This window comes from Xyrauchen texanus, chromosome 27, assembly GCF_025860055.1.
Source record: "Xyrauchen texanus isolate HMW12.3.18 chromosome 27, RBS_HiC_50CHRs, whole genome shotgun sequence".
Classification (NCBI taxonomy): Eukaryota; Metazoa; Chordata; class Actinopteri; order Cypriniformes; family Catostomidae; genus Xyrauchen; species Xyrauchen texanus.
Window position 1 is genome coordinate 18,612,007 of NC_068302.1, and position 22,055 is coordinate 18,634,061.

Sequence of the window (22,055 nt, forward strand, 5' to 3'; positions counted from 1 at the left end):
TGAAGTCATTAAAATTCATTTTTTAATCAGTCCACAGATTTAATATTACCAAACTAGTTTTGGCAAGTCATTTAGGACATCTACTGTAATGACACGAGTAATTTTTCAAACAATTGTTTAGATACAGATTGTATCACTTTTAATTGACTATATCACAATTCCAGTGGGTCAGAATTTAACTGTCCCTTTAATCAGCTTGGAAAAGTCCAGAAAATGATGTCAAGCCTATAGACAATTAGCCAATTAGCTTCTGATAGGAGGTGAGTACTGAATTGGAGGTGTACCTGTGGATGTATTTTAAGTTCCTCTTTGCTTGACATGGGAAAATCAAAAGAAATCATCCAAGACCTCAGAAAATAAATTGTGGACCTCCACAAGTCTGGTTCATCCTTGGGAGCAATTTTCAAACACCTGAAGGTACCACGTTCATCTGCACACACAATAGTATGCAAGTATAAACATCATGGGAACACCATGAGATGCGTTCTGTCTCCTAGAGATGACCGCAGTTTGGTGAGAAAAGTGCAAATCAATCCCAGAACAACAGCAAAGCACATTGTGAAGATGCTGGAGGAAAAAGGTAGACACTGTATCTGTATAATGTATAAATATTCATATATCGACATAACCCGAAAGGCTGTTAAGCAAGGAAGAAGCCAATGCTCCAAAACTGCCATAAAAAACAGATTACAGATTGCAAGTGCACATAAGGACAAAGATCTTACTTTCTGGAGAAATGCCCTCTGGTCTAATGAAACAAGAATGTAACTATTTGGCCATATGACCATCGTTATGTTTTGAGGAAAAAGGGTGGGGCTTGCAAGCCGAAGAACACCATCCCAACCGTGAAGCATGGGGGTGGCAGCATCATGTAACGAGGATGCTTTGCTGCAGGAGGGACTGGTGCACTTCAAAAAATAGATGGCATCATGAGGAAGAAAAAATACGTAGATATATTGAAGCAACAAATTTCAGCCAGGTAGTTAAAGCTTGGTTGCAAATGGGTCTTTCTAATGGACAATGACCCCAAGCTTACCTCCAAATATTTGGCAAAATTAATGAAGGGGACAACAAAGTTAAGGTACTGGAGTGGCCATCACAAAGCCCTGACCTCAATCCAATATAAAAATGTTGGGTTCAGAATTGAAAAAGCATGTACGAGCAAGGAGGCCTACAAACCTGACTCGGTTACACCAGTTCTGTCTGGAGGAATGGGCCAACATTCCAGCAATTTATTGTGAGAATCTTGTGGAAGGCTACCCAAAATGTTTGACCCAAGTTAAACTATTTAAAGGCAATGCTACCAAATACTAACAAAGAGTATGTAAACTTCAGACCCACTGGGAATGTGATGAAAGGAATAAAAGCTGAAATAAATAATTTTCTCTACTATTATTCAGATATTTCCCACTCTTAAAATAAAGTAGTGATCCTAACTGACCTAAGACAGGGAATGTTTTCTACGATTAAATGTCAGGAATTGTGAAAAACTGAGTTTATATGTATTTGGCTAATTTGTATGTAAACTTCAGACTTCAACTTCATTTACTGTCACATCCAATTTAAATACCTCTCATTAAGTGCAGCACAGATGTCTTAGCCAGACTGAAGCAGTCTAAGTCAACAACCGAAAAAGAAATTCATCAATTCAGCACAAATTCATCTTAATAGTAAAGATGACTTGACACTCTCTTCCTTATCTCTGATTCAAAACAGACTGATGACTATGTCTTTACTTGCACCGAAAAAAGACCCATCAAACACTTTCTTCCCTTTACTCTCACTCTTAGCCTCCTCATCTTCACCTCGAGCAGTCTCTAAATAGGATTCCTGTCCCAGTGGGGCCCTCTTGTGCAGGAAAGCAGATGTGGACCTCAGAGACACAGGAGAAGAGTAATCTACCAGCTACAGCATAGCAGTTTACACATACACACACTCATGAAACACACACATATTTTTATATCCTCAACACATGCAGGGTTGCCATGGCATGTTTCCATCAAAACAGCACCTTGTGCTACAGTGTGTAGGAGAAGAGAGATGAGTATAAATAGTACGATTTGGAGTTGGTAGTTTATGTGACATGTTGTCACTGTGCCTTCATAAAAGAGATGTTCAAATAGTTAAAAGGAATTTTTGAAATTTGTAATGAAGAAAAATATGTTCAAATTTGACTTGGGACCAAGCCAAGTTGACTGAAAGTGATGAAAAACAACTTAAAAAGAAATGGGGACCAGTTACAGCATCTAACTACATACTGTACACCCCTTATAAAGATATATACATTTTAACCTAAAATCTTCAATTCCAAAAGTTCATGTCAATCTGTCAACTACCCATGTTGGTACACATTGGCAGCATTACATCAGTATTTCATAAACAGACACCAGCACATTCACACTAAATCACACTAAACACCTTTCCCTGCTGGCAAGTGAGGGGATTTTGTGGTTTCTGTGACATAAGCTGTTGATTCAACCTGAGCAAAGTGTTACATAACCTGTAGAGAATCAGGCAAATACAGTCACCAGGATCAGATTGGGATGAGAAAAGAGACCATCTGGTGAAAGATGCCAAGAAACAGAAAACAGGGATCCCAAAAGACACTTTCTGTACTGCTTTTATCACAGCACTTGTACACACTCTCTCTCTCTCTCTCACTCACACACACACACACACACACACACACACACACAAATATAAAACACAGATGCACAGTTGGAATTCTTTTCATGGGAGGATGAGCAACATTATTCATAAAGGTGTTGGAACTGTATTTGTCTGAACAAATTATAATCTCATTTAGCAGTTTATTACATGCAATCTGGAATACTTGATTGTGATTGGTCAATCACAACATTCTGTGGTAAAATATTTTTGATTAACCTCTTCAACTCTGGTGCATTTTTTAACACCCAAATTTAAAAGTTCACCATACACAAATACAGTGGACAGTAATTGCACAAAATGTTTCTCTTTTTACAGACAACCCGCCAAATTTTCAGAAAATATTCCAGTCATTCGTAAATAATATTGTATATGTTTACAATCTTATGATGAACATCATTTACTTTTTACTTTTATTTTTTAATTTAAATTTTATTTTTATTCATTTTTTTCCCTAACTGCATAAGCATGCAATGCTGGTTCTGTTTGCTAAAAATATTTTTTCATTCCACTAGATGGCAGCAAGTACTAGGAAAAATACATTTTCATTTATTACCTTCCATCACAATATACAGATCTGAAATGTAGGTGGCGCTCTAACGCAGCTGAGCACTCACACCATAGACATCCAGTCAGTTTTGAATCACATGCATGTTTCCCATTGTTTCGTCATATATCTCGACCTCTGAATGGACTAGAAGCTCAATCTTGGGGTCTGATTGCTGTCTGATTGGGGTCTAAAGCTGAGATCCTCATTTTATTATCAATAGTTGATAACATATTTTGCCAATGATTTGTTTATAATGCTTTTTTTGCTGGAATGAAATGTTTTCCAGGATATCACACTGGTTTATTTTACTAAGGCAGCTCAGAGACAATACAATGTGGCTCATTTTAAAGAGAACAACCTAAGGTAAATGCTGCTAAGGACTTGGGGCTTACAGAAGCAGTGATAATAGCAAACATGAGACATTTATGTATGCTGTCTTTTCAGAGATCATATTTCATTTTGTGAATCTTTTGATAATCATTTGAACTGTGGTGTAAGGGTGAAAAAAAACTCTACAGTCACATTCATGAGATATATATATATATATATATATATATATATATATATATATATATATATATATATATATATATATATGACTTGTCTATTTAAGTGCTATGTGAAAGATGTTCAAAGTCCATTTATTCACTTATTTGATGATAAAAGACAAAATAAATCCCAAGACAAAATAAAGACCTGATCGCCGAATATTTTGCAATAATGATTGGATGACTATGTATATTTTTTCCCTTACATTTTAGAGAAATTTTAGGGAACATTTTCATTTTAATCAGCCTGCTGAAAGCCTAGCATGAATTTCCTTGTTGGTTGAAGATGGTTTATGCTGGTTAGTACTGGTTTGGTACTGGTATTGCTGGTAGACAAGCATAGTCATACTGTTTACCAGAAAAACTTTGCTAGTGCTGAGCTGGTTGACAAAGGACGTCTTGCATAATGATACATTTTGATACTTTTATGTTATATTTTGAATCTTTTTGGAGCAGGGGAGCTATGTTCACTTAGAACTGTCATTGAACAGAAGAGCTATGTTAAGATTATTCAAAAAGGAGAGTAATTAATGACAACATTTTCACTTTTAGGTAAACTACTCCTTTAAACAAGTTTATAAGTCTGGTGGGGATACCAGCACACCAGTACCCATTCAAAACACAACATATGCTGGTGACCAGCTACAGTATGCTGGCCTTTACACCAGGGCACTTCTCTTCACCCATCCCTCAGTGACCTACCTCGTGCAGGGCAAGGAATGACCACTCTGTTGTTAGCCACACTCTCAATGATGGTCTCTCCATTTGTCTCAAAGTAGGGGGCCTCTGCAAACACACATACAGAAAGATCACAGGGTTCAAATTAAAGGTCCAAGGCTGAAGGTCAGTTCTCGGGCCAGAGTAGAGAGTGGTGTGATTTGTGACCATTTCCACCGGAGGTGTTTAAAGGGGACATGACATGCCTTTTTATTATTTTAATATGTTCTTTGAGATTAACGTATTATATAAGTAAAGTAAACAGTCATTAATTTGTAAAACATGATCATTTTCCACCCTCATTCGGACCCTCTGTAAATTATAATTTTTTGTGCTGCTACGCCTACTGTTATGATTGGCTCTCTTCTCTTGACTGACCTGCTCTCTACTTGCCATCTCACTGCTCACCCCTGCTGGTGGGGCTACGGACATGATAAGGTAAAGCAGTGGTTGATGTGTTGTCGTGGAAGCAGTCAGACGCTAATGTCTACCACAAGTGTGACAAATTATGTTCCAAATGCCTTGGAATTTAAAATGGGCTGAGAATAATACTTCGTTGCCTTCCTAATACTTATTTGATTTTGCAAAGAGGTGGTTTGTAAAAAGTCCTTTGTGCAAAAACAAATTGATCAAGGATGAACAAAATACCAAAATACAAAATACCATGCAGTATTTTCAAACTTCTATACACAACAGACATACTCTACCTAACACTTCCAGAACAATCTCTTTGGTATCTTCTCCAGCACTATTTCTGGCCACACAACTGTAACTGCCGCTGTCTGAGTGCTGGACTGCTTGGATCTTCAACATTTGTTCATTGCTCACAAGAAGTCCATTGTGAAGCCAGTCAATCTGAGGGGTTGGTTCTCCTTGCACCACACACGGCAACACCACCGTCTGGCCAATCAGAGCCTTAAGAGATGTAGGTGCGGGCTGAATTCTTGGTTTAGCTGTTCAAATAGGTTAGAAATAGTAGTTTGGTTTCTTTATTGCTTAATCATTTGTTTGTTACAGGGTACTGAAGTCACTACTTAGATTAAAAAAATTTAATGTTTACAAATGGCACACTAAATGAAAAAGTACATAAAAGTACCATGGTTTTTGGGCATGTACCATGAGAGTACCATGGTATATAATTAGAGTAATCTTTAGTACCATGGTATAACTATCTGATATGATCAATGTATCTGGTACCACCACAGTACTATTTTGTAAGGGCAGATTGCATTACAATTTTTAATTCAAATAATTTGATTCAAATTTTTTATTCAAATTTTTACATTTCCTTTTTATAAAATAATTTGAAACAAAGAGAAAGAATGCTCATAAACACATTCCATTCATTATTTCTACTGGGGAGTTTTTGCACATTTTTGCACAGTGTTTAAATTGTACCTTGTACTTGCAAATTGTAGGTGAGCGAGACATTGCCAGCTGGGTTAGCAGCAGAACAGGTGTAGAATACACTGTCTATCACTCTTACATTGCTCATCTTCAGAGAACCAGACGGTAGAACGGTGAACCTGTGCAGGAAAAGGTCAAAGGTTAGGCTGTGAAGTCAATAAGTGCATGATTTCAAATGAGTATATGTTTTGAGTTGTGTTACTTTAAGAAATAAGATTAAATAGTGTGGATAATATCCACCCTGTAGTCTTAGCAAACAGGTTTCTAACTTCCACTTGATAAATTCCTGTTAGATTAATTCTATCTGGAATATTTCCTTAGCAACATTATTATGAAAACTAATCAGAAACACAAATAAAACTAATAAATCTAAGGGGAAACAGATAGTAGCTACAAAAGTTACTGTATTCACCAGACCCCATTTGGGACTCAACCTCTACCAACCATAGATAACCCTTATAAGTCTCATGTGGCTTATCCCAGAGGTCACCAATTAGCTGTCCAATATCCAGATCAGGACCCAATAGTGGTTTGCACATGGGCTAAAATAAATTATAAAAATAAAAACATGCTGGGGTTTTTTCTGCGCATGGAAAAAGCTAAACCATCTTCAAAGGAAGCTGAGCAGCATATGCATCTGAAGCAGCATACCTGTATTTGCTATATATCATACTGGCTACTAAACAGGGTAAGACCTGATTGTTTGCACCTTTGCTGGGAAGAGAACCTACATGTTTGGAGTTTGGATAATTAGGTGATTAGAGGGAAAGAAAGAAAGAAAGAAAGAAAGAAAGAAAGAAAGAAAGAAAGAAAGAAGGAAGAGCAATAATAAATAATTCCAAGGTCACAAATCAAATAAGCAAATTTATTTGAATTTACTTGGAACATTCTTAAATCATGTGGATTCCGTGCCAGCTTGAAAGCAAAAGGGTGACACAGCAAATAAGAATTTCTGAAATTCTTTTCACTAACATTGTTATGGTAATACAATAATTTGTAATAAATAATAAAACAAATCTATTTAATTAGAAAAATGCAAAATAGAAGCCTTTTCAAAAGTGGTCTTAGACTTATGGACCCCACTTTACATGCATTTATTTAGCCTCAGCAAGAAACTCTGTCATGTACAACAAAATTTTTCATGCTTTGTTAAATCTCAAAACATATGAAGGTTATAGGAAGCATTGGTGCCCCCCAACATCTGTAAAGCCATTCTTTATCTAGATTATACACACTTTCCACACACAATCTAATTTCCTGTGCAGCAGATGTCTCTGCTGTGGTGTGTTATTCTCGTCAGGCAAGACGACAGAGATGTCGACATGCTGTTTTATGAGACAGGAAGCTCCTTGAGATGTAAACATTACACAGGCTACACTTCTTCCTCTGTGACTATCACTCAAAACACATACACAAAGTCTGTCCGAAAGCTGTTAAATGCTTCTTTCACAGGCAGTATTTGAAGAATACTGCAACAAGGCAATAATGATTTATATAGTATATATTAGCCTATTTTAAAGATTTACACATTTCAACTTCATAATTTTTTTTCCAGCAAATTAAATTGTGTATTCTTTAACCAAATTAAATTAATAAAACTTCAGATCTGTAAATTTTTAAAAATGTATTTTATTAAAGATTACACAATGACATTTGCGTAAAGCTTAATCAATTGTAAATGCCTACATTTTTATAATATTTTTTTGAGTGAGCAAGCAGCTGCTTTCGGTTTCGGACGCAGTCACAGACATGCACACACTTTCACAGTTCTCGCATAAGTCCTTGACTTATTAGGAAAAATACTGCCTCACCATTCCAGTAATTCTCCACTTTTACAGACAACCCACATTACCTAATCCTACAGCTGTCATCCTTACATCCCTGCAATACTTAATTACTGCATCCCTCTGACTAATTCCATCAGTGTTCCGGCATCTACAAAAACCCAGTATGCTTGCTCTGATCCTCACCTCCTCTCCAACCACCATCATCCGTTTACCAGTGTATTGTGACTTCACCCTGACCAGGACTGTAAGTAAGAGTGAAAGTATCTAGAGCCAACCAAGCTTAGCAAATGTGTCAACCGCAATATAATGAACTCAACATATCTTTTCCACTCAACCAGATGTGATTCTAAATGTTGCACCTCAAGTGATTAGTACAGGTAGGCATGACTCAAAAATACTTTCATAATGACTGGGGTTAAAAAACATTATGCTATGCCTCAACAAAATGGAACGACATGAGGGTGGATTAATGGTAACACAATTGTAGTTTGAGGAAGTCTCAGCTCCAGATACGTTGCCATGTTACATCACTGTACTTCTGAATTTAATGTGAATGCTTCATATCAGTGCACTAATGGCACTGTTGTGGACAGAGTCAGAGTTGGTATGAGGTAAGGCAAGTCAACTGGGGTGAATTTTAACACAGCTGAAGCCTTTTATAGATGACTATATAACGTCATCAGGGCCCATTCCTTCACAGCAAGAAAACTTCATCACTCATCAAGAACATATTTGTGCAATCTATTATGTACTATATTAAAATCATTCTACAAACAAAGGCTGTGCAAACGATTTTAAATATTTAGACAAAGAAGAATAGCATCCTTCTCTATCATGTTTCAACAATTATCGTGAAGTTTGGACTCCTTTGTTGGGTAAATGTAGATTAATGTCATATTAAATAATGCTTTCTAACGGAATAAACCCAGTTAATTTACTGTAGATGTTACCATAGCAAGCCAATATTTTTAGGTTACATCAAAAAACATTTTAAAGTGCACTTGACTGAACTTATTAACTAGCTAGCTAGCTATGTCATTCACATTCTAACAAGCTAGCAAGCTATCTCGCTCATTTTCTAACAAGCTAGCTAGCTAGCTCACTTAGTAACTAGCTAGCTCGGATGGATGGACAGGTGGGTGGACAAGTTAGGCTGGATAGTAAAAGAAAAGCAGCCAACAAGTGCGAAGCTAGATGGGAACAATACTGTTTCAAAAGCATCCCAGGTGGCAACTCATGAAATTGGTTGAGAGAATGCTCAAAGTGTGCACAGCTGTAATATAGGCAAAAGGATACTACTCTGAAATAGCAAAAAAATAAGATAGGTTTGATTTGTTCAACATTTTGGTCACTACATTTACATTACATTCAATTCCCATACTTCTATTTCATAGTTTTGATGACTGAACTATATTATAGTGTGTCCGAATGGTAGTGTAAATGAGTAAGGTATGTTTTATAGTTGTCTTATTGAATGTATGTAATCAATGGCTTGTCGAAAGGATTGATAACAAATTTCTTACCAAGCTGTGACAGAATGGATGGGTTGCCCATTTCTGCTCCAAGTCACCAGAGGGGTAGGACTTCCATGAACTTCACATGGAAGGATGACCTCAGATCCAACCTCAGCTGCTATTTTAACCATCGTCTGTGTCCCATTGGCACCAACAATTTTTGGTTTGGCTATTGAAATTAGTGATTTTAGGAATACAGGTAGAAAATATGTAATACTATTGCGTTTTAAATTATAAAAAATTATTTCTCTATTTACATTTAAGGAACATTATAAGCATCACTCTTGTAGATGTGAGTTGAGTGGAAAGTTTAAAGTCATTTGTGGCATTCCTTACTGTTAACACTTAGATGCATCTCTCTGCTAGTGTAGCCCACTGCACTTGTAGCAGTGCAGACGTAGATCCCCGCATCTTTAGCTGTTGGACTGGGGATGTATAGACTTCCATCAGCTTCTGCAAGAGGTGCTGACACAGTCCTGGTTGAGGGATCTCGACCCTGGGGAGAAAAGGAGATGGCAAACAACCTAAAAGCCCTGAAACAAGCATGTTGTTTGGAGGGGGAGACTGGAATGCATATCCATGCAAATCTCAACAGAGCAGCAAAATCTCTGAAGATGCTTCTCAAGTTACCAGGAATCAGAAATTTCCTATGCGTATCGCCCACCTCGTTTAGGTGAAAACAAGATGGCTTTAGCAGACCTTGTTTCATGTGACCAGAATAGCAATGTACATGGTTCAAGTGGATTCTGCAGACAATACACCAACAATCTATCATGTTCTGAAACAAGGTGGTGGAAAAATTTACTTGCCGTTACAGGGGCAGGCAGATGTGAGCTTGCATTTGTGATGCATCATAAAATAAATGGGCTGCTTCAGCACATCACTTAAACTCCATTATCCTAAATTATTCCAGTTTAACACAGTGCTACTGCTATCTTTCACTACCTGTATGGTGACAGCCAAAAGCACTGTTATGTAAAAGAGGGAGTAAAGTAAGGGAATCAGGATAATGTACCTTAGACCAGGCAATGGTGGGTGTGGGCACCCCACTTGCTTCACAGGACATGGAGATGGACGTGCCCTCATTGGCTATGTAATGCAGTGGACCAGTCTTGATATTGGGAGGGGCTGCAAAAGTAGGTCAAAATAACAGCTGCTCACTTCCTTAACAACCTGCAGTTCACAATTAGATCTTTGCCAAAGATACTTCTCAAGGAATCCAGAAATGTACCACTCCTAAATATAACTCTAATATTAGCTGCATTGCGGACTAGATGAGCCGACTTTATTTTGAGCTATATGAGTAGATAAACATTGAGTAACTAAACATAAAAATCTCTAGGGATTGTTTGAAACTGTTTTACTGTGTATTTTGAGATCAGCTATAGGATAAATAATGGTGCAAGCATAAAGCTGTCCATCATTCTTCCTCTATTATCTCACTATTGACCAGTTCTCACAGTGCAGCTTACCATAGCATGACAAACATGATTTTCAGTTATTCTCAGTCATAATTAGATCCTGTCCACAAACCATGAATTTCCACTTTGACTGTAATATTGGCAGATCCTGCTACATTTATAGCAGTGCAAACGTATGTCCCAGCATCTTCTGGTACGGCTCTATCCACATGTAGACTGCCGTCACTCCTTAGAAAGATTCTCCCACCCATACGCACCTAAAGACAAGATTAAGAAGACAATAAACACAATAAACAACATGGCAGCCCCAGGTCCATGTAAAATAAAACTGATTTTACTATACTGATATGACAGGAATTTTCATCTCATGATGTGAGTGTATGTGATTTTAATACATATATTTTCAAAAGGACTACTTATTTTTTTAAGGGGAAAAACCTTTAATATGAAAAAAATACTGAGTGCTCCTTTAATGACACCTGCATTTGTTACAGATTCTGTTTGTTTCCTTTGTCACTCACTTGTTTTCCATTGTGTGTCCAGACTCTTTCAGGAAGAGGAATTCCGTCTAATAACATACAGGGAATGTCCAAAGGCTGACCGGTTGTAGTTGTGACAATTGGTGCACCTTCAGCTAATAATGGTGGTTCTGTTTAAATAAAAATGTGTTAAAGTGAAATCACAACAAAGTCCATGTTTCTGGAATTTATGGTGACAATATTTGTCAAATCTGTGAGGAGAACAAAACATATATGTACCTAAGCCAGTAACAGTGACCCTGGTGTGTGCCTTGAGGGATCCAAACTGGTTTTTGGCTTCACAAACATACACGCCCTCATCATCAACCCAAACACCTGGAGAGGGAAAATCAGGGACATGCTGTTTATAATGTACAGGACTCTTGTGTTATGACACTCATAAACATGCCATAGAATTTCACACATAAGTCATTAACATAGTATTAAGCTTAATAATTCCATTCAATTCCAATTTTAAAGTACTTTATTGGCAAGGCTGTCTGCATTAATACACACAATGAGTAAAGAGAAGAAAAAAAAATTATAATAATTAAGCAGTAACAAATAAGCAGAAGAGTTAATCATTGATAAGACAATACAAAAAGCAGCTTTAGAATACAATGTATTGTTTACTACCATATTATTGATCATAAGTCAATCATTGGCATACAGTTCACAGCAATCCATTTCACAAGTGAATTTGTCAATCAGTTCGAGATTTATTATGAGGGCTTGTTTAAGGACCCGTCAATTGTCAATTTAAACCTGCGTCAGACATGCTTGTGTAGCATCTCGAGTGCGTGCGTAATAAAAATCATTTTATTAGGTCACTGTGTCAAGTTAAATATATTTTAATACTTAGAACACATATTGAGATCCATTAGTTCGAATTTGCGCTCCATCAAGTGTTTTGAACGCAAGAATGTAACGCATGTTTGTGTTGTTCTGCTGCTCAAGGGTGTTTTTCTTCACTGTATAAACTGCGCATTGCCACACAGGTGAAGTTTCACTTTCTGCCCTCTGGGGTAAACAGGTGGTACTACAAGCTAGCATTTCTCAGGAATCTTCCATATGACGGTCCGGGGACATTCCGATTAATTACGTACATTTTTTAACAAGTTATTTTTAGTCAAATTAATCGCACTGAATGAACGCGTTGAATCGACAGCCCTACTTTTTTCTTATTTTTCTGATTTGATAATATATATCTCTGTGTAAATAAGTGGGCTCCGAAAACTAACCTAATTTCCACAATCATGTCAATTGTCACTTAGAAAAATTTTGTGTTGATATGACAAAGCAATCAAAAGTCATTACAAAACTAATAGTCTAGTGTACTAAAACATCTCCAAGTACCCAAAAGCCTCTCCAAACAAATAAAACATAATAATTGTACATAAGAACTAATTGCACATGCAAACACAACAATGACTAAAGGTTTGGATAGCATGCAGACACGATTTTAGTAATGATATTTCACAGAATGAGTGCCTTTTGACTCAATGATTCTGCATCATTGAGTCTGTGTAATTTACTTGGTGGCATCTCCTGTTGGCCATATTTAACAATGTGCTTTGTGTGGATTATCTAATGATCTATGCATCCGATTACCTTGTATGTGGGCTCGTTTTAAAGATAATCGCCTCCTATAAGTAAGGGTATGTGATATTTTCTGGTCTGTTTATTTTTCGTGAAGTTATAAGCTAAAACATGGCAAATAAGCAATACCTGTTTACATGAAACTTAATTGTCAAAGACATATTACTCGCTAACATATAGCACATGGCTATTTGATGAGAAACAGCTGTGATATTCAAGAGATTTAATTTGAGATTTTTCTTTCCTATGGCTATATGTGAAGGAATAATCACTTTAATTGTAATTGTGCATCCATTGTGTCTGTGAAAATTTAAAGCATTAGCCAAAATGTCTCCATCTCTAAATGTATTTTCACACATACAGACTATACAGTATAAACACACACACACACACACACACACACACACACACACACACACACACACACACTCATTGGCATGTAGGAACAGAGCCATATGCTCCTTATGCTTTTAGTAGCCAAGTCAGCCAACAGCACACATGCAGCTCAACATTAATACTGTAACTGCCGTCCAATAAATACATTGTAGCCTCTAAACATTTAGAAGTCTACTTTGTCCATATGTAGCTCCTTGTTTTGCCAGAAGCTCTGGTGCTAGCCCGAGTGGCCTGCGGTTTGACATCTTACCCCACCCAACCCCTGAGTGGGCCTAGGGTGAAGAGATCAGGGTCTCGCATCCCACTCTCTAAGAGAAGAAGCTATCAGTTTCTATATCCTCTATCTCAGAACCACCATACAGAACCAACTCCCCTGCATATCAACACCTAAAATAACATCTTTAATATTCTCATGTGGATGGAACAGGGCCTGCGTGGTGGTCTGTTTCAGCCCACCTAACAGTTCAACTTTGGCTAACATTATGTGAATGCTACAAAACAAACATAAAAATACAGTCAACGGACATCCTTTTGATGTTATTAGTACTCAATATATAAAAATAGCATTCAACTCATGTTAAGAAAACTGGACATTTTCACGTTCCCACAGACATTGTTACTAACACTTTAAAAGGGAAACACTTTAAAAACATACGTATATTTGTTAACTAGGAGTTAAATCTCTGGAAGGGGTTATACTAACGGTTGACCTCACAAAACATATTTTTCAAAAGACAGATATGGTGACTCACTCTGGATCTGTAGGGCACCAGAAGGCAGTTGTGAGTTGCCTATGTGGCCAGACAACTTGCCAAAAATGGGCCGCCCATCCTGGCGTCGCCATGTAAGAGAAGGTGTGGGGAAACCATGGGCGATGCACGGCAGAGTAATGTTATCACCTACGCTGGCCAATATGTCATCAGGGAACTCTGAGAACCCTGGAGCAGCTGCAAAAAATAGAGAGGGTTGCACAATAGTCATCAAATGTTTCACAAAGATAATGAGCTTTTTCATGCATTCTTTTACTATTCTGAGGGGCGAGACATTTATATAACATGAGCAAGAGTGCTGCTGTTCTGAATATCACATGCTGCTCTTAAAAACAACATGATTGCATGTTTTAAACAACAGTTCAATTAAAAGATTTTGAATAACTTCTCAGATAAAATATTGCCAGTTAGCCCCCTCATTTCTCACCAGTAAAAATAGTCCCAAAAGAAGCCATGGCGTCATGCTCAACTGTCTTTGAGATGCTAATCTGCTTTCAAACTAGTGCCGTTAGTTAACAAATCAGTGTTTTTGAATTAATCAGAATAATTTCAAATGAATCATTCTCGTTTACTTCCATTGTTTCAGTTGTGAAGGACTGTGTTTTTTAATGAACCCATTGAGTCAATGATTCAATGACGCACTCATACCATAAAATACATTCATTTGTCTGCACCTGCTGGCATAAATATGTAATCTGCAGAAACGGTCTCTGAACCTGCAGTGATCAAAATGAAGATGCATCAAAATCCCCACCACTATACTGAAAACCGCAAACACAGACATGCGGACTGAAACAAATTTTGAATTTTGTAATGGAGTGCAACATAGCCCACCCACTTTGAGGTTTTTTCTTGTTCTTTTCTTCCATGGGGTTTTCATAAAATTCTTCATAAAAGAGATACAGGCCATGAATCAAATCAACCAGCACTGAGGTGGATTAAGATATAGTTTGAAGCAAAAAAGTATTTGTAAATCAGTCAAAAAGATGAAGGTAAAAGACTGTGAACTTAATGTTTTTAATGAGGGGATGAACTACAATCCTATGAAATCTTGCAAATGACGAAATCAAATTAAAACCATGGAAATATATAAAACTATTGATTTAAAATTGTTAATTATAAGAATATAAACAATACTTTTAAATTTACTGCAATATATTTGGATAAGTACTTCGAAAGTGAAGGGGAACCGACTCAATTGTGTTATTTACAATGCTTCATGGGAGTGGGCAGTATCTACACAGCTCATTTGTTGGCAATGATTCTTTGATTCATATATCGTTCTCTTCAGGATTCATGGGCAGTGTAGTTCTTCGCCAGAAATTCTGCTTTTAAAAATGATTTTTTTTTAAGTTAAGGTGAAATAACTTGGACTGATGGCTTTTACAGGAGCATTATCAACATCGGAGCTCATGGTAGGTAAGTCTAAGTTATCATTAACAATCAATTCCCTTTTGGTAAAAATATATTGGATTTTTACTTCCGCAACCCAATCGCACAATATTCCTGCAACTATAGTCTGCACGTGCATTTGTGGATGTGTGCTGTGATGGTTTAATTTACTATATGATTGACATGAAATGTAAAGCCATTTGCTTTATAATGCAATATAACTATTCTAAAGTTATTTTACCTTTTTTTTAATTCTATTACTATTATAGGCTCCCTGTAGTTTTTATGTCTACATATTAATTGTGAGAATAAATGGAATATCTGTACTTAAATTAATAAATAAAACAAAAACGCACACTGCTGGACTATTTAAAATGAGCCAGTGAGAAACCTAAGAAATGGTTACCAGTTATTGGAAGTGCATGAGATATAGGCTACACTTTCCTGTAAACATATATATCAAAATGTGTGAAAGCTACACATTCAGGATTACACTACACATTATGTTGGGTGGCCATTATTACTTAAGGAAAGCTCGTTATAAATATCATGATCTGGCTCTGGGTCTTTCAAGCCAGCTCATAAACTGGCCATGAGAGTCTGAGAATGCTGTTCGGATGTGTTAAAGAAACCTTTCCAAAGTTATTGAAACCAAATTTCATACACTGCAACAATGCGGGGTATCATTGGATACAGGAACCACTTGTGTTTTGGAATCTCATGGGCTTATGGGTGTGTTCTACTTAAAATCAAACCATTTTGATAATATTTTGTTATTTATGCTATGAACTAAATGTGGTTCAAAGTTCTGGAATGTTTATAGAAATACAAAGACATTAAACTCAATAAATAAACCCCCATGTAAAACAAACAGTTCCATTTAAAACGTACAGTGATGTAACATATAAATCAGTTGTGGTCTTATGTTCTCACCTCCCACCTGTAGCGTGACCACTGCAGAGGTGGAGCCAGCAGTATTTGTGGCCACACAGGTATACTCTCCAGCATCCAGTTCCTGAACTCCACGGATCTGCAGTGTTCCACGATGGACATCCAGCTCTGCAAATGGCACTGTGCCAAGATCCAGATCCCCTGAATAGGGATGGTGACAGAATCAACAGATAAACAGAGGTTCTAGAAGTAAAAATCCCTTCCATTTTCTCCATAGAGAAATAGATTTTTAACAATAATGTAAAAGACATTTCAAGACAGACCTACTATATGCCTTCCAATAATATAACAATAAATAAGACAGAAAATAATAAGTCAGTGTGATTTCATTAAATGCTGAAATCCCAGTGAAGAACTACACTATCCAAATATTCAGAGAAGTCACTGTTACTATAGAAACGTAACTAGTGACTCACCAGTGAACACCCATTCTCATGTGGCTTTGTGATTTACTTATGTCAGTTTTTCTACAACTTGTATATTTGTATAAATTATCTTAATATTTTTTTAAACAAAAATCTTCCAAATTTTATTTTTTATTTTTATTTCATATTCTCACTTCATGAGAAACATTCTGTTGAAGGGAGTAATCTCACATCTGCATTCTTATCATAATCTAATACTGTTTGGCTGCATAAGAAATACTAATCAAGAACATAAAGAATCAAAGTTATGTGTCTTAAAGGCCCAAGTAGTATCCTTTGAGACAGTATTTACCTTTATGCCATGTTACTAATGGAAGGGGAGTGCCAGAGGCATGACATTCAAGAGTGGCATCTCCACCAGAAACAACCATCACCACCTGCTGTGCCAATGAGATTCTCGGAGACTCTGAGACAGCAACAAGAGAGAAAGGAAATAAATCTACAACTCAACATTATTGTTCAGCATTAGAATGCCTGTAGAGGCCCTCAAGTATTAGTGTAATTAGACGTGTTGTGCATTCTGAGATGATATTCTGCTCACTACAATTTTACAGGGTGGTTATCTGAGTTACTGTAGCCTTTCTGTCAGCTCGAACCAGTCTGGCCATTCTCCGTTGATCTCTCTCATCAACAATGTGTTTCCATTCACAGAACTGCCACACACTGAATGCTTTTCGGTTGTGCGTGAAAATCCCAGGACATCAACAATTACATAAATACCGGTACTCAAACCAGTCTGGCACCAACAATCATGTCATGGTTAAAATCACTGAGATCACATTTTTCCCATTCTATATATATATATATATATATATATATATATATATATATATATATATATATGTATTGCCACCTCTTTCGTCCCCACTACACCCCAACCTACTACCTGACATACGTGGCCTATTGTTGAAATAGATTTCCTAAAAAATTCTCTGTGTTGTTCAGTTAACTAGTGGACATTAGAAAAATGGCTGAAATGGCTTAAAGTACCTTTAAGAACTATTTTGTCAAGTGAATTTAACCTAATATGTGACAGATTGTATAGGTTATGTAATTTTCTTAACCCTCCATTTGTCCTTCTGGTCATTTTTGACCCACATTGAAAACACTTGAAAATGCATACATTTTGGATTAATGTACAATGGAACTAAAGGCCCACCTTAAAGGTGCACTCAGTAATTCTAATCCAAAACACTTTACAATACAAAACAAGTCAAACAAGTTGCTCTTTTTCTTCTTGATAGGTGGGTAACATACATTTTGCTATGTTTCACAAAACCCATATATGTTGTTGTTGTGATGTTAGATTTAGTAGCAGGAGAGATGTGAGTGTCTGGAGCTGGTGTGGGTAAAACCGTCTTGCGTGCATGAATATGGGGGCAGAGATGAGGTTGAATATCAACAGTGTTTCTCAGGAATCACTGAGTGCACCTTTAACGAAAATCAGTTTTTTATTGTGGTCCCAAAGTGTAAGTATAATGATTGATAAAAAATTATATATACTGAATTTTAATAGAGTAACATCATTTTTAAAGATTTCTTTTTAAATATATATATTAAAAAAAGTTGAAAAACTTGCCAAACATTGGCCAAGGATGTCTCAATTTACATTTATTCCAATAACTTTTGGCATTTTATAATATCTTAACTATTGTATATTAAAACAATTTCTGATTTGTTCTGGTTGTAGAAAATCAACAGTGTACATTTTAGAGTTACAATTTAAGTACATGCACAAATGAATCCCATAAGCAAATATGTTTTTTCTAGTTGTATGCATAAACGATAGTAAAGTAATCTTGATTTATGCTTAAAACTATAAAAAATAGCCAATGGGCAGAGAGAGAGAAAAAAACAATAGCTATAGTCTTTGAAAATGTTCTTATTGTCTTGTGCAGTTTTGCTTCTCTTTTGCTCTTCTATCTGTTGGACTTACAGTAGTATGACATTCAGAGGAATTTTCACTAAAAGATGCCAGCTGCAAATGTTTTAGTGGCAAAAGCAACCATAATCTGGTATATTAAAGCTCTGGCATATTCCATTTGACAAGTCTGACAAAACCCTTAAAGCCTAGATTTAGAGCACCTTAATCACAATTCTTTACAACGTATGCTGTCAAGTCACTCTAAGAGCTATTTTCAGTTTTATATTCAAAACTATATCTAAAAAATGGCAACATTGCGGAAGCCTGGTTTACAATATAAAAGCATTTTCATCAAACGGAACCAATTATTCCTGCACCCACCTGCATAACTAAGAGTGACAGACTGGGAGGCAGTGCCCGCCTCGTTGGTGGCCAGGCACGTATAGTTTCCAGCATCCTCAGGAACAGCTCCTCTGATTGTAAGAGTGCCTGACTCAGATATACTGATTCTGAAACCACACAAAAGAGTTATATTAGCCACAAGATTTTGAGTGTTGATATAATGATTACATTACAGCAAACTTTGCGTGGGATGATTTTCAACGTTTTTTATTTACATCAAACTGACATCTAATTGAATAAAATACAGCGTCAATGCCAGATTAATTCTAATGTGTTGACCACATCTCAGACTGCTGATGGTTTGCGGGCAGTATTTTCAAACAGAAATGTATAAAAAGATAATCATCTCAAATTCTTTGTGGATGTTAAAGAGACAGAAGTATAGTTTGAGAAGGGAGGGGGAGCTGGTCGCCTACCGATCATGGTTGGAGAGAAAGATGTTGTCATGGCTCCAGAAAAGCTTAGGAGGAGGGGATCCAGACACCGAACAGGAGATGTGGACCCCTGCCCCCCTAGAGAAGCTTTGAGTCTGAGGAGATACAACCACAAATGGGGCCTCTGTAAAGGAAATATGGAAATACATGGTTAATCATCCTGTAGCTCCTTTAGATTTTGCATTTCATTTCATTGTCAAAGAACATTTCCAATTTCAGAGAACACAAATGGAAAATAGAAACTCTGCCACACCAAAGCAAGAATTAAAAAAATGAATCATTTCAACTCTTAATTCGGTTTGGATGAGCGGGATCAAAACCATTGTAAATGAACTGCAATTGCACACATGTGACCGCACAAGCTTCATCAGTTTATTCTGATAATTAGTAATAATGCATTTAAAAAGAAAGTTCACCCAAAAATGTAAATTCTCTCATCATTTACTCACCCTCATGCCATCCCAGATGTGTATGACTTTCTTTCTTCTTCAGAACACAAACAAAGATTTTTAAGAAGCACTTTTCAGCTCTGTAGGTCCATACAATGGAATTGAATGGTGACCAGACCTTTCAAGCTCCAATAATCAAATAAAGGCAGCATAAAAGTAAAGGATGCGAGTAATTAAATCATATTGTGTTCAGAAGTTATATAATAGGCATGGGTAATTAATAGTCTCTACTTTCACTTTCGCATTCCAAAAGTAAAAGTGGAGATTTATTGTAAAAATGATTGAAATATTGATCTGTTTTTCACCCAAAGTGATTGCATCGCTTCAGAAGAAATATATTAAAATACTGGAGCCGTGTGGATTACTTTTATGCTGCCTTTATGTGATTTTTGGAGCTTCAGAGTTCTGGCCACCATTCACTTGCATTGTATGAACCTACAGAGCTTAATTGCTGTTCTTCAGAAGAAAGAAAGTCATACACATCTGGGATGACATGAAAGTGAGCAATTGATTAGAGAATTTTCACTTTTGAATGAACTATGAGTCTTTTATCATACTTTCCAGCAAAGGCAAAATTCAACAAATATGCATAATATCCAAATAGTGTTAAAACCATCCTGTGACAGATGTGTTTGTGTCAACAAAGGTCAAATTTGGCAGAAAAGTTATGAAAATATTTTATAATCCACATTTGGCTGAACAATAATACGATGCTGTAACCATATTTATTTGTTGTCTTAATTACTGTCTTTTGGCTTTTTAAGGCACATATTGCAGTTGCCAACATTATATAAAAGAAATAAGTCACTAAAGTATGTGCGTTACTCTGTTTTTACCATGTGAAAGGGGTTTTTAAGAGGGTATAGGGGTATAAGTATATCTCTTATTTGTTGTCAAATCAATGTAATGCACAGCCTTTCCAGGCTTATTGTCTTATAACATGAAAGATGTTATAATGATAGTGTTAGAATGCATGTGCATTGCTCACATTGATGACAAACACATCTCCAATTTGTTCCGCTATTTGTACAGCATGATGAAATTGTGACTCAAAAAGGAACTGTCAATCTAAGCTCTCATTAATCTTGCTTATTTGAAACATGCTGGCCTCCATCTTGCTGGCTGTGTAGAAGTGCTGTGGCTTTTGGAGTCTTGTAATAGAAAACACATGACTGCAGGACTCATGAGGCCCGGGACTGAGTGTTTGACCAGGTGGTGTACAGTACCTAAGACCACCAGCCATACGACAGACTGACTCTCTCCATGGGCATTAGTGGCTCTGCACTGGTAGGGTCCCGCATCCTGAATGCGAACCCAGCTGATCTCCAGAGACGAATTGGTCAGTACTTTCACCCTCCCCAAGCGAGATGATAAGACAGAGCCTGAACGGTACCAGGTCAGATTGTGCCGCACAGAGCCTTGAACCTGGCATGACAGCACTGCTACTGCTCCCGGGGACAATGTCACATTCACTGGGGGCTGCAGAATAGGAGGGGGCTCTATATGAAGAGGAATTAACATATAATGATGATGAAATACAGTGGAGCTCAAAAGTCACACTGAGTTCAAACTGAAAATCTGGGATCTCATTTTAACTTGTAAATAAACAGGATGTTAAAAATAGAGGTTTTTGACATGTAAAAAAAAGACAGATAAAATTACATAAATATGAAATCTTTAAAGGGATTGTTCACCCAAAAATGATAATTATCTCATCATTTACTCACCCTCATGCCATAAATCTCCATTTTCACTTTCACTTTCAAAATGGGAAAGAATGTGAAAGTGAAATTGGATATTTACAGTAAAAAAGGACTTAAATATTGATCTGTTTCTCACCCACACCTATCATATCGCTTCTGAAGACACATATTTAACCACTGGAGTCTTATGGATTACTTTTATGCTGTCTTTATGTGATTTTTGGAACTTCAAAGGTCTGATCACCATTTACTTACATTGTATGGACCTACAGAGCTGAAATATTTCTCTAAAAATCTTTGTTTGTGTTCAGCAGAAAAAATACTGGGATGGTATGAGGGTGAGTAAATGATGAGAGAACTATCCCTTCAAGATTCTGCACTATTTCTAGTTCACTAATCAAATAAGCACATTTTTGACATGATAACCTTGTTAACTCCTTTGTGCAATAGGTCAGGTTTCCTTGCTTCCATTGAAGCACACAAGATGTTCTTTGGAACATTCTCAAATAATGCTTGGATAAAATGGATGAATTATGTCCAT

General features: G+C 36.7%; 1 protein-coding gene across 1 annotated transcript in view; it reads right to left on the reverse strand.

Annotated features, from left to right (window-relative positions):
- hmcn2 (hemicentin 2) overlaps positions 1-22,055 on the reverse strand; it is a 99,250-nt gene that overhangs the window by 49,915 nt on the left and 27,280 nt on the right. The window contains exons 11-25 of the mRNA XM_052094072.1: positions 21,038-21,310; positions 19,345-19,486; positions 18,908-19,035; positions 16,955-17,068; positions 16,220-16,378; positions 13,877-14,071; positions 11,370-11,465; positions 11,133-11,260; positions 10,724-10,868; positions 10,206-10,318; positions 9,527-9,686; positions 9,200-9,359; positions 5,881-6,008; positions 5,190-5,435; positions 4,468-4,551 (exon numbers count right to left, since the gene is read on the reverse strand). Of these exons, the coding sequence (XP_051950032.1) occupies positions 4,468-4,551; positions 5,190-5,435; positions 5,881-6,008; positions 9,200-9,359; positions 9,527-9,686; positions 10,206-10,318; positions 10,724-10,868; positions 11,133-11,260; positions 11,370-11,465; positions 13,877-14,071; positions 16,220-16,378; positions 16,955-17,068; positions 18,908-19,035; positions 19,345-19,486; positions 21,038-21,310 (2,271 nt within the window). The remainder of the gene's footprint in view (positions 1-4,467; positions 4,552-5,189; positions 5,436-5,880; positions 6,009-9,199; positions 9,360-9,526; positions 9,687-10,205; positions 10,319-10,723; positions 10,869-11,132; positions 11,261-11,369; positions 11,466-13,876; positions 14,072-16,219; positions 16,379-16,954; positions 17,069-18,907; positions 19,036-19,344; positions 19,487-21,037; positions 21,311-22,055) is intronic.